The following is a 14,330-nucleotide window of genomic DNA, read 5'->3' on the forward strand; positions in this document are numbered from 1 at the left end:
TTGCATCAAGTATCAAGAAAACAAGCCTAGGCTCTGATACCACTGAAGGGTTTTGAGCATTCTAACACTCCTAAGGTGTACATGCAACCCTAGAAACCTCATATCTATGTTTTACTAAGATACATGCAAATTTTATTTTTCCAAGGTTCTTAACCTAACTACCATGGCATAGGGAACTTGAAACATAAAAGCTAGTAGAAGAACATACCTTTCTTGTTGCTTGGATTCCATGAGAACTTTGTGAGCCTAGCACCCCAAATATGATGCCTCAAGTGTTTCACACAAGACCACAAATCTTGGAATAACTTTGAGAGAAGTACACACACAAACTCAAAATCGTCTAGCCCTCTTGTTCTACACTTAGTGACGATTTTGGTAGCCCGTGGGATCCTTTTATAGTTATGTCACAAGTAGGGGTACACCATGTAAACCCTAATTGACATGGCTTTTCATTTCCTCCATGATCCATGGGTTTTAACATCCATGGACCATCCATGGATCACCCTATAGGTTTTAGCCCAATTTCAATAAACCATGGATCATTAGCCCACTATAAGAATGGATGATTTACACAATCAACCCCATATATTTAATTAGTCTTTTTTTGATCACACAATTAATTCTAAATTAATTCTTGATCAATACTAATTAAATAATATTATTAATATATTAGAACTTATAATATATTAATAAACCAGAAGTGTCCTTTTCTCATTTTGTCTATCCAAGTGTCATGATGCCATGCAACCCAAATGGACCATGCCAACCGGGTCAAGTATATACCATAAATAGTTAAGGACTTAGACACCTTATCCAACATTTTTCTCTACTATTTCCTTCCAAGGGGGTAATGACTATTACAACCCAAATGTCCTCACATTTTTCCTTGGTGGGGAAGTCCGTCATTGTAGCATTGTAGAGCTTGGATGGAGGATGGACATTTATGACCAACCTGTTGTCATGACTGGGCCCTTTGGTGCTTTCCTTGATCAATGCCATAAAGATTTACCGGAGGCTACAATTGCTTCAACATGGTGGAACATTATAGCAAATCAGATCTACATTCCATCGGCGGCTCAAGAGGGAAGCAGTTGTTCTCCTATTCACCGTTTGATTCATCATTTCATCGCGAGCACCATTAATACGCGAAAAGATGATGATAAAGTTCCTACTCTTTACATCTTCTATTTGTGGAGCATCATCATGCCAAACACATGTTCCAACATAGCTTATTGTTTGGCAAGATATTTGGGCAAGGGAATGGTGAAGAACTGGACTACATCAAAGATAAATGGTGGGATGTTCGTAACTCGTTTAGCAAGGTCATATGGTGTATTAGAAAGAAGAGTTGGAAATCTCTTAACAATGGTACCCACACCTCCATTTGGTATTATGCTCTACCGGAAGGCACGAATAGTTGAAGATTATGGAGGTGGTCACTTTGCAATTATGGGTGATGATACGGTTGAGACACCCGAGGATCCAGGTGACGTTTTAGGCCAAGGAAGGAAGTCATACATGAAGACCCACCCGTAATTCCTGCAGAAGACGAGGTACCGATGGATTGGTATAACATGGAGATAAGGCGGTACCAATATGATTTGGGTTATAGTTTGAACTATACCCACATTACTCTTGCTCATATGATGATCCATTTGCAAATACCGCTAATAGATGGACCTGGGTACCCTCGTGCTAGCAATTTGGGATGAGAGGATAAACCAAAGAGAAAGCAGATCCGGAGGAAGTGGCATGGGAGGAGATGATGAAGGAGGAAATGATGATTAAGATATCTTTTTATTTATATGTTTGGTTTGAAACAATTTTTATTTGTTTTTGTTTGCTTTTGGTTGATGTTGAACTTTTTGTAATTAGGAACCACGTAGGTTCTTTTATTTGTTTTCCTTTCCTATCACTTGTGTTTGTTTTGATCTTTTCAGCTTGAGGGTATGAATGCTTGCGAGAGTATGGATTCAATGTTAACCAAAGAAATTTGAGTCTAGATGAGAGAAATAGAAGTTATGAGTGAAATAGAGTTTGATTACTAGTCCAACAAATAGAACACTTAAATAGTGCCTTTTATTGAAGGAAAATGAAGGGGAAGTATTACTTTCTATTACTAAAACACCCCATAAACGGACCTGATGGTAGAAGTATTTTTATGCATACAGCGCTGACTCGCCAAGTCCATATACTTGACTCGGCGAGTCCTAGTTAAAAAACCCGAATTTTCTGCCAAACGCGCTACAACTCGATGAGTTCCTATGTGAATTTGGCAAGTTGCTCAGTCTTCTACTTTCAAGTTCATGATTTAATAAGGGCAACTAGCTATACTTTTGAAGATCATATCCTGAGAATTTCCAAGACTTTTTCCTACATATTTAGAGTTGTCAACCACACGATACCCACGACATGGATGAGTTGTTCCCATGCGTAAAGTCAATTGAAGATGAAGATTAACAAGAAGAAGATCAACCTCGCAACTACTATTCTAGGGGAGTTTGTTCCAATTCCTTCTTTACTTTTATGTTTTCTATATCATGCATAACATGAAATGGGGACATTGCATGAATTAAGTGTGCGGTAGGGGGTTGGTTATATGAGTTAACTTAGTAACATTAGAATCCTATTTTAGGTATAATTTTAAATAAATTTTGCATAAAATTGTTAGGGTTAGTTTAGAAAGTTTTGGTAAAAGCAATTAGGATTCCATGCTAATATTATATTTGATGATTCTATGAGGATCCAAATGTTTAGTTGAGCCTATACACATTATAATGCATTTGTGGCCCCTTTTATTCTAGTGAAATCATGGGACAAAAACACTACCTCGCTTAGTTTAAGGGACGCAACATGTTTATCATCGTGCACTTGAAATGTATCCAGGAAGACTAATACCTTTAACCAATAAAGGTTGAAGTCGAGCACCCTTACTTAAGCATGTAGGTATTTAGTGAAAAAAAGTGACTTACATGTTGAAAAAAAAATAGAGAATTACAAGAAAAAGTTGTAAGAATTTTGTAGAAGTCAAAGTATGAAAATTGAAGATCAAAATTCTGAAGAATTCAAAAAGTTGAAGATACCGAAAAATCAAACAAAAAGGTGGTGAATTCAACAAATCAAATATCAAATTATCAAAGAACTGAAGAATCCAAAAGAGCTCCATTATGGTATCGAAAAATTGTAATTTTCTAGATTATGTATGCTTGGTTTGCTTGACCAAAAATACTTTGAGGTTAAGAGAGTTTTCTGCGGATGGATTTTGAGGGATGCATAAAATGAGCATTGTTCAAAATAAGTGAGCAAGTGTTTATGAGGATTGTAAGTATTTAGAATTAGCAGGGGTCCTTAGGAAAATTTTAGACACAAATGTATGCGTTGTGGTCTTGGCATATTAGTTGGGTTTGATTCAGATTATCTTATGTAATACTACTGTGCTAAAATTCATTTTTGCTTGGGGGAAAACAAAAGTCAAGTGTGGGGTATTTTGATATGTTCATATTTAGATATATATTTTGTGCAGAATTTTAATACTTTTTTTGGCTATTTTATTGTAATTATCGAACAAAAGGTACTTAATTATGTTTTGGTTGTATTTTTAGCCTAAAAGATATGCTCGAAAGCAAAAGGAAGCAGGAATAGCAAAAGGAAGCTCGGGAATTGAAAAAAGAAAAAAAAGAGTCAAAAACCTGAAGACCACGGCAAATCGGACACCTACTCGACGAGTAGATACGAACATTCACGAAGTAGCATGTACCTTACCGCGCATGTAATTTATGTGACGGACTTGGCGAGTCGGTCAATGGACTCGATGAGTCGCCACTATTTTCAGAAACTATATAAAGGGCATAAACTCACGACACAATGACTTCTCTCTAGAACCCTTGGAGACTAAATTACGATTGAAAGTATTGTTGGAGCTTTGGAATTCCAGGATCAACCTTAGCATTCAACTTTTAGGAGAACGAAAGCCACAACCTTATTCTATTTTCTTAATCTAGTGTTTATACCATGTTTAGATCATTATGTTCAGTTTGTGAGATATTTTCTTCCATGATTATGAGCTAAAAACTCTTAGCTTCTGTTTAGGGTAGACAAACTTATTACTATGGTTTGAATTTTATGGCTTGGATTATTTAATTTGGTGAATTTTTTTTTGTTGAGCTTGTGAAAGACCCTTATGTGTTGATAATAACTATTTTTTGTTAATTATCAAGTCTATTAAGTTGCATGAACATCTCTTAATTGCTTGTCTCATATAATTTATGTGAAAACAATGTTATATGTCTAGGAATAGTGAACATGAAACTAAGGGTTAATTAGAAAATATGTAAGCTAATGTGTGAGCTTGTGTGACGAACCACCATACAAGAAGTTAATTGAATTAGTAATTTAATTAGCTAACTACAAGTCATGCAAAATCCGAATCAATAAACTAGGAAACTCATTAATTTAACCAATTGGCCACTATTTGAATTGATCTGTTTTCTAAGGATTAGTAATAGTGAACATGAAACTAATCACATTAATCGATAACCAATGACAAATTAATCCATTACATGTGCCATAAAATCAACCATAGGAATAAGTAAGTCGAACTTGAACAGAAGTCTCCTTTATTATTGAATTTAGTTGATTTTTACTTGTTTAGCTGTTAGTTGCTTTGTTTAAGTGTTAGATAAGAGCTTAAGTTTCTAGTCTTGCGAAACTAGATAGAAACTCTTTTCTTTTATTATTTGTTTCTTTTAGATAATTTTAGTAGTTAGTTTATTTACCGTTCCCTGTATTCAATACCCTGCTTGCTTAATTATTCTACCAATTGACAAGTACACTACCTTTTGTGTGTCTAAATTATATTTAAAAAGTATGACTAAAATTACTGAAATAAACACACATTAGCAACTTGGGTGAAGAACTTCATCAGAGATCTCAGAGTCATTCCAACTATTCAAGAACCCCTGGAACTATACTGTGATAATGAAGGCATGATTTCATTGACAAAAGAACCAAAGGATCATGGTAGATCAAGCATATTGACAGAAAATACCATTATATTTAACATAGGGTAGAAGAAGGACACCTTCTGGTGAAGAGAGTATCATCGAAGGATAATGTTGTAGATCCTTTCACAAAGGCTCTGGCGGAGTCAACACTACTAACATGCTAGGAACATAGGCTTAAGAGACGATGTTAGTTTTAGTAGTTATGTGATATTTTTGAAACTTATAACAAAATAAATGTAATTGATTTGGTAAATGAATAATAGAGAATTATTTATGAGTATCAGTTTTGATGACGTGGCATGCTGACATGTCAAAATTGGTTTTTCCCCACAAAAGATACTAAGTTTTCATTTTTTTTTTCTTTCGATTTTGATACTAAATTTAAAATTTTCTTTCAATTTTAACATTCTGTTTTTTTTTTGTTCCAAATCGAACATCATTTTTCCAATTTTGCTCAATGTTGATCATTTTCTATTTAAAACAATATAAATATATTTTTTATCACATTTTAAACGGTATAAATATATTTTTTATTCATTTAAAACCCACATTTTAATAGAAATACAAGGTCTTTTTTTTTTTTTTTTTAACATTCAAAGCATAATATTATGCATAAATATGCATTAGTTATATCATGGGATCCAAATTAACCATAAGCTTCGAATAAGATGTAAAAAGTTTACGGCTTACAAAGCTGACATCTGGGCCTTGTTCCATACATGTCTCCAAACTTCCAAACTCATTTTAAAGTTGCATATTTAATGTAAAACATTATTTATATATAACTAATATTTATACATAAAATTATGATTTGATTGTAAAAAACACTTTGTATTTATATAAAAATATGGTTTTTAAATGAAAGAAAATTTATACGGTTGGAAATGTATTAAAAAAATATTTATACGGTTTCAAATGAAAAATGATCAATCTCGAACAAAAATTGGAAAAAATAATATTCATTTTGGAAGAAAAAAAAATAAAGCTTTAAATTTGAAAGAAAAATTAAACTTAGTGTCAAAATCGAAAAAAAAAAATGAAAGCTTAGTGTCTTTTGTAGGAAAAACATTTCAATTTTCACACGTAAGCATGTTATGTCATCAAAATTAACACATCATCATACTAAATCAGCAAGTATCCGGGTTGACCGATCAAGTGGTCAGAATTGTAAAGAAAAATGGAAAACACAGTACTAAATTTGAAACAAAAGTAACACAATGTCAAATTAGAATTTTGGTGTAAACTTATTATCTTTTGTGCTATTTACCCACTAAACAATTACAAGTTTACAACACATATACACGAGATGTTACTACTCCTAGCACAAACTCTATTTATAAAACCACAATATAAATATGCAATGGACGTGTTCGGCAAAAGTAGCGGGTAGCGTTTGATTTTGAAACGTTTTGTTGAAAGCTACTCCATGTCGTTTTTGATTTTGAAACGTTTTGTTTAAGTTAAAAGCTAAACGCTAATGCCGTCAAACGATACTTTTCTTTTTTACTAACGTTTTCTTAAAAACTAGAAGTCAGACGTTCCCAAATACTGCGTGTCGAGCACGTCCAATGCCTTTTGATTCCAGTCCTCCTTGTAGGTTATTTATGAATAAGTTGGATACAACAAATAATATATTGGATAGAAGTTTTGATATCGCATCAATTTAATGTTCTGTTTGTGAAGGATTTAGGCCATCCGCCTGTCATATTTTCTTAGTGTGATGTTACCACTTTGATTTGACCACTATTTGGCCATTGATGGGATTTGGATATTCCTTACTTGGATTCATTTGGATTTTGGCTTTTATGGATGTCTAATGTTCGTTTGAAGTCAAATGTTAACAAAGTCTTGGAGGGGAGTTGCTTTACGTTTTTATGGTGTTTGTGATTGTTCTCGAATGAGCTTATCTTCAGTCTAGAATAAGTTTACAAAGATTTTGTCTCATTAAATTATTAAACAATACTATTTCATTTGGATATTTAATAGGAATAGAAAAACGAAATGGAATGAGATTGTTTGGCTTCAAAATCCTAACTTCCTACTTACTATTATAATACTTGCTCTTTTTTACCTAGCCTTTAATATGTCAACCATTCTAAAAGAATAACATCACTTAAATGTTATGAATTTTAATTTAATATAATATACCGTAAATATATATGAGTAAAACGATTTTTTGTTCATCTTGTTATTATTTATGTACAATATTACAACGAATAATTGGCAAAATTATTATAGGAATAATATATATTATATTTGACTACTTTGACAATTAAAAAAGGGGTATAAATATCTTCCAATAGCTCCACAAAAGCTAATCATTAATGTCCTTTTCAACGTTCTCTCTCTAAACTCTTGAAAAGCCTCCGTAAACCACCGTCATAAACCTCCACCGACCAACGCCATAACCACCGTGGTTGGTGTCCCGAATCCTTATTTTATATCTCAAAGTTATTGCCATAGAGATGATTCAAGAGAGATTAATGTATTACTTATCGGAGCACCCATCGATCGTGAATTTCAGATGGAATCATACGCAATCGTGGGGTTCTACTTGGTCGTTCCTCTTCACCTCCATCTCCGCCTACATCTTCCTCTCCCTCCTCCTTAATCTACTTCTTTTCAACCGCCGACGTCCGGTTCCACTCGGCCCTATCCCGGCGATTCACTCCCTGTCCATGGCTCTCATCTCCGCCACAATCTTCACCGGCATCCTCTTCTCCGCCGCCGCCGAGATCCGAGACACGCGTTGGTTCTGGCGCCGGAATAAAACCACCGCGTTCCAATGGCTCCTTTGCTTTCCTCTAGGCACGCGCCCTTCCGGACGCGTATTCTTCTGGTCATACATCTTCTACCTCACGCGATTTCTTCACACGCTTCGCACCTTCATCGCCATTCTCCGCCGCCGCAACCTCTCCTTCTTCCGCCTCTTCAACCACTCCATTCTCATCATGATGTCGTTTATCTGGCTCGAATATTCCCAATCGTTCCAAATCCTCGCAATCCTTTTCACAACATCGATCTACTCCGTCGTCTACGGTTACAGATTTTGGACGGCGATCGGTTTCCGAAGCGCCTGTTTCCCGTTCGTAATCAATTGTCAGATGCTACTGCTCGGTTGTAATCTCCTTTGCCATATCGGAGTCCTCCTTCTACACTTGATGAAAGGTGGGTGTAATGGAATTGGAGCTTGGGGGTTTAATTCTGTATTCAACTTCGCCATTTTATTCCTGTTCTTAAATTTCTACGTCAAGAGTCATCTGGGAAAGAAGAAGAAGAACAAGATGATGATGAAGTCCTTATCGGAGTACGGCGGCGATGGTTTCAATCTGGATTCTGATTATGGTGTTGCAATCATGGAGTTGAATCCCATTGGTTGTGCTAAAAATAAAGACATTTGAAATTGAGAGGTGAGTGATTTATTATACACTTTTCCCCTTTTTCAATTTTCTTGTGGCATCTACCATATATTATAACAATTTTAGATCAATAGAGGAAAATGTAAAATAATACGAATTTCAAGATGTTTGTTTTGTTTCGAGTTGAATTTTTAATATCCGATTTTGTAGATTAATAGTGTTGATTAGGTTTAGTGTTAGTGTTGGTCGATTGATTCATTGGATTCATGGTCAAGTTATTAGTTAGATACTTCATGCTATTTGTATAAATTTTTGTTGTTCAAAACATTATATAATGTTAAATGTAAATTGTTATAACAATTTTTAAAGTTTTTATAATACTTAAATTATTACTCAGAAGAAAATACATTTGATTTTGGGTCCTTGCACAATATTTTTTTTAGGAATCCACAACAATTTATGTTTTATATAATTGTGTATTGTTAAAAATATTGTGTACAAATAACTACCGTTTGATTTTAAGCTTATCATAGTTTTAGTGGGGGAAAATGATTTAACAGGGTAATTATCTTTTTTATTTTGTTTATAGTTAAACAAGTTTTTTTTGTAACGATTTAATTTATTAAATGTATTCACATATTATCATTGTCAACTGTATATAAAAAATATTCTAAAATATTCTGCCTAAATGTGAATAAAACGTAAAGTTAATTACCTTGATAATTCATTTTTTCCACTTTAATAGTGATTTTATTTTTCATATTTATTTATATTATTTTTCCAAGTTGTTTTTAAAATATTCATAATGATTGATTATCTATCATATTTATAGTCTAAGTTAATTATCTTAATAAATCATTTTCCCCACTTTTAATAGCGATTTTATTTTTCATATTTGTTTATATATTATTTTTCCAAATGTTATTTTTAAAATATCTATAATGATTGATTATTTATCCTATTTATAGTCTTTTGATTTTCACAAATTAATTTTCTATTAATTTATTTTTAGCAAAAGCTTACTATTATAAATATTAATTAAATATTGATCAATTCTAAACTCTACTTTTTAATTAACTTTTTTTTGTGAAATATTTTATATACCCTCTTATATATATTTTTTCTTTTGTTTTTGAGCATATGTATTTTTTTTTTTTAAATTAAATAGTATCTAACAATAAAATAAATCAAACTAAATATGTAATAATAAGCATGAAAGGTCTTTAAAAAAAGAAAAAGAAAATACTTCGTAAAAAATAAAAGAAAAACAATATATATATATATATATATATATATATATATATATATATATATATATATATATATATATATATATATATATATATATATATATATATGCTTAGGTTATTCTATTTAAACTAAGTATGGTGTTATTGTATACATAACTGTGGGCCAATCATTTTATTTATTTTTGGGTAGTGAATAATAAATATTATTAAATTAAATATAATTAAAAAATACATTCTAATTTCATTCTAAGGGTATTTTAGTCAATTAACATAAATTTAAAAAAAGAAAATTGCATATTTTAAGGAAAATAGATTCTATTAATTTTAAAAATCTGATTGTATGTACGATAATTCTCTGAATTCGAAAATTCTAACGGAATATTTTATCAACATATTAAAAAATAATAAATATGATTAAACCATACAATAATACACATTCTGACATAATATATCTTTTGATTTAATAAACTTCTTGAAGATTAACAAAATTTGGATACAAGTTAAAAAAAATTCATTACATTCTTAGAAAAAGAAAAATCAAAATTATATATTATTCTATGAGAATGTTACACTTATTAAAAACAAAAAAACACAATATATAAATCATTCTTCCAGAATATACTATTACATTTATTTATTTTTCATTATATTGTATACTATTTTGATAGAATAATCCATTCTTTTTGGAAGATTGGTGGTTATTATTTATCTTCATCCCATACAATGTTCATATTCACAATTCCATTCTGGCAGAATCATAATTTAAGATTTCATTCCAGTAGAATGTTGGAAGCTTCATATGTACCATATTTTGCTTTGATATCTCTCGTTTTGTACCTACAAAAATAATAGTATTCAACATTTGATCATTAAAAATAATGGTAATCAACACTAATAAAACAATATAACAAATGTAAATTAATTTTCAATTTCTTTTTTTTTTTAATAAAGTGAAGCAAGAGAGTTGTTCACTTTGTTGTATCCCCCCTATTCCGAAGCTTGATGATCACTGCATTATTTACAAAAAGTAACAATAAGAAAAAAAATATCCAGAATCACATTCCATTTCGTTGTAATGCTCAATTCCATTCCATGGTTGATTATTGCATACCAAAGGATTACATACATGTAAATATATTTTGCGGGCAGCTTCAAATCATAGTTACGTATGAATTCTTCTTTTTTTCATGTTGCAATCCAAAATACAGGTGGTGAAAAGAATTATTAATCTTGCCAAAGATCAGATATGGGGATCAAGGAACTATGTTAACTATAAACTGAAAGAGTTTTGTAATACTTACATTTGCAGGATTCATTGAAGGACCTGTGTAGCTTGAACCAACAAGAATCACCACCATAGTTGCCATGGAAAGCATCCAATTCTTCAAGAACAAGTTGTTAGGACCCTTGATGATGATCAAGAGAACAAGAAAAGTGATAACGAAAGTCAAAACTCCCTCAATAATGGCTCCAGTATGCAAATCTACTTTTAGAGTAGGTCCTTCTAGCAGATGTTTGTACTCTAATGGCATCAACTCCAAAAGAGACATCACACCACCAGCTGCACCAATCACCTGTCAACAATTTAGAAACCAAACACTATTTTTACATGTTTAACACCAATAATCAACAAAAACTGATCCAATTCTACACTATTCATAGTTGAATGTAACAATCTGTTTTCGCAATTTCAACTGTAAGCTAACAATTTGGGGAATTGGAAACCCTTAATTCGTTAAAAATCACGACCATGAAAAGTAATTTTTGGTTAAATTACTTGAGCAGGAAAGCAGATGGCGGTGGACATGAGGTTATCATCGTCGCCACGAGCACCGGAGATACTAAACGCAATTGTACCGATCACATTGAAGCTAGCGCCACTAAAGGCATCGGCAATCAATCCAAACACGATGGAAGCCAGCCCTCCGACACCCATCGAAAGAAGAACAAAAGAGAAGACAAAGAGAAGACTGAAGGTTTGTTGCCGCCTGCGCCTGGCTATGCTGTGCTGTGTCTACTGACTGCTGTTGTCGACGCCGCCTCTTCGAAGTCATCCAACATCGGTAATTGAATGAGGCGGTAATCGATGAAGGTGTATATAAGAAAAGAAATTAGGTTAAAAATGAATGCTAGCATGATTATAGGGACTATTTGTGGAAGCTATTAATCAAATTACTAAATTACCATTGTTTATTTATTTAATTATTTAAATATTCATTTAATTTTGATAGGCCCACAATTATGTATACGATAACACAATACTTAGTTTAAACACCTGAACCTATCTCTCTCTCTCTCTCTCTATATATATATATATATATATATATATATATATATATATATATATATATATATATATATATATATATATATAATTAAAAAAAATTATTACTTTTAATTTAGAATTTTATAAAGTTTTTTTTTTGTAATACAACATTCTAAACTAGTATTTAACGAAAGCATTTTAAATGTTAAAAAATGTATTAAATTGTCATACCAAATCTATGAAACACTTTAAAAATATTGTAAAAAAGAGTTTAGAAATAGTAGTATGAAAGTTATGAAAAATTGTATGAAAATGTAAAAAAAAAATTAATTAATTAATTAATTAAAAACTTGTAAGAAAAAAATTAAAACGTTTAGAAAATATTTGGTTTAAAAGCATTTGTATACAAATTATATGAAAGTATAAAAAAAAGTTTTAAAAAAAATTGTAAGCAAAGTTTAAAACATTGTATTAGAAAAAAACTATTTGAAAAACATATCATAAAAATATTGTAAGAAACTTTTAAAAAGTCCTAAGAAATTTGTAAAAAAAAATAGTTCACATTTAGGCAAATTTTTTTACCACATTTAACTATTTAACTTGTTAAATGTGTTCACATGTTACCATTGTTACAATGGTAACATGTGAACACATTTAACAAGTTAATGGTCAAATATGTATAAAAGAAATTTACCTAAATGTGAAAAAGACAAAAAAATAAGTACCCCTCACAAGTCATTTTCCCTTTTAGTGGTAATGACATTACGTGAGCAACCATAATGATTAGGGAAAATGACTTATGTGGGTAACTATGTTTAAAAATTGTTCAACAAATATCATTCATGTTTGGTGTGTCCAAAAAACACCCCCAACATGGCCTTAAGCCCAAAAAATGATTTGCTACAATCAGGTGGGCCCAAGGTCTAACTTAAACAAGTCCATACATACGTCCTACATATGCTGAAGCCTCTATGATCTGGATTTCAAGCCAGTACGCCCGACGTACTCCTAGTGTACGCCCAATATACTCAACTAGGGTCCAGAACCACCAATCTTTCGAAGGCTACTTCTTCATTCTAAGTCCAATTTCGTCATTCTCCATATCAACATGATCTAATTTAGGCATCAGATAGCCATACCAAGGGTTATGGCCTTCAGATTTCAATTCTTAGTGTTACCTTAATGTTAAATTAGATTTCGTCATTCCGGGGTCCAACCAACGGTTATGACCTTCGGAAACGAAATCGCAATCTAATTTGGACCCCGACATAGCTCTCCAATGCCTAAATTAGATTGTGATTCTTAGTGTTACCTTAATGCTATGTATGCTATCTCTGTTTTGCCTTACCTTACTCTGCCTCGGATATCATATATTTGGGGTATTTATAGGCTGCTTATTGTTAGAAGAGTTTATAGTCTTGACTGGTCCTTCATTTATTATTTTCCGGTCTATAGATAGACACGTCTCCTGTCCATTCCTTGTTATTTTATTGTTTCGTATCGTTTCTTTTGCATGTTTCCTGGGATATGGTTCCAATACTTGTGAACGATGTATTCAAATTTATATTCGTTTGTAACAAGTCGTGGTGTCTGTAACGCTAATTTGGTGATGGATAATGTAGGTTGTGGGGACCGAGTGTTCGGTTTGTGGTGGAGCCCAAGGGCATATCAGTAAGTATCATTTCGAGCCTTTATGAAGTTTAGGTTTATGCTAGAAAATATTTAAGGCAATGGAGAGTTGATAGAAGTTTAGAGCTTCTCATTTCCTTCCTGTGGATATAAAGAATGACAAATCGGACTTAGAATGAAGAATTTATGGGCTTCAGAAGCTTAGTGGTTCTTGACTCTAGCCGAGTACGCAGGGCGTATGCTAGGAGTACGTCGGGAGTACTGGCATGAAATTTGGATCAAAGAGCCTTCTGCATGTACTTGTTTAACCTAGGCCTTAGGCCCACCTGATTGTAGCATAGCAGGTCATTTTTTAGGATTAAAGCCATGTTGGGGGTTCTTGGATCATATTGGGCGTTAGAGGCCTTGTAGTTGGGATTGGATGCCTTTTTGGGCTTTTTATGGATTTGGTCCTTAGGGAGAGGGAGGCCCATTGAGGCAGTAAAGGAGCCCTTTTTTCCTTTATGTCAAGAATTAGGGTTTTAGACTTGAGTTCAAGATAATCACTTTAGAAGAAGAAGAGCAATCATAGGAGAAGAAGTCATACGTTCATGAAGAAACCCTAAATCGATTTTTAAAGGAGGAATATATCATTTATTTTTTTGTCAATAATTATTATGTCATGTCATAATAGTTAAGTCAAGTCATCATTTAGCATGTAAGAGCCAGTTACCGGTGGGTAATATTTGAACAAAACATATATTTTGTTGGTGTTTTTGTACAAAAAGTTTACTTGGATGGTGTTTTTTGAACATACCAAACTTGGATAGTGTTTTTTGATTGA

At 32.3% G+C, this 14,330-nt stretch overlaps 1 protein-coding gene and 1 pseudogene across 1 annotated transcript; one reads left to right on the top strand and one right to left on the bottom strand.

Annotated features, from left to right (window-relative positions):
- Positions 1-7,305: 7,305 nt before the first annotated feature.
- On the top strand, positions 7,306-8,766 carry LOC145037097 (fatty acid elongase 3-like pseudogene; annotated as a pseudogene).
- Positions 8,767-10,382: 1,616 nt separating this feature from the next.
- On the bottom strand, positions 10,383-11,272 carry LOC145035853 (aquaporin SIP1-1-like). The gene is made up of 4 exons (XM_078984357.1): positions 11,231-11,272; positions 10,910-11,186; positions 10,585-10,621; positions 10,383-10,449 (listed from the first exon to the last, which is right to left on the bottom strand). Exons 1-4 carry the CDS (start codon positions 11,270-11,272, stop codon positions 10,383-10,385), a joined length of 423 nt encoding a protein of 140 aa, XP_078840483.1.
- Between the last annotated feature and the right edge of the window lie 3,058 nt (positions 11,273-14,330).

This window comes from Lactuca saligna, chromosome 3 (genome assembly GCF_052625555.1).
Source record: "Lactuca saligna cultivar CGN05327 chromosome 3, ASM5262555v1, whole genome shotgun sequence".
NCBI lineage: Eukaryota > Viridiplantae > Streptophyta > Magnoliopsida > Asterales > Asteraceae > Lactuca > Lactuca saligna.

What these genes read in the sequence shown, in the direction of transcription:
- LOC145035853 (XM_078984357.1), bottom strand. Translation starts at nt 11,272, where the DNA reads ATGAATAGTGTAGAATTGGATCAGTTTTTGTTGATTATTGGT. An exon ending in AATGAATCCTGCAAATGTAA is followed by an intron (nt 10,622 to 10,909) that starts GTATTACAAAAC and finishes TAAATAATGCAG; the next exon opens with TGATCATCAAGCTTCGGAAT. An exon ending in AATAGGGGGGATACAACAAA is followed by an intron (nt 10,450 to 10,584) that starts GTGAACAACTCT and finishes TTATTTTTGTAG; the next exon opens with GTACAAAACGAGAGATATCA.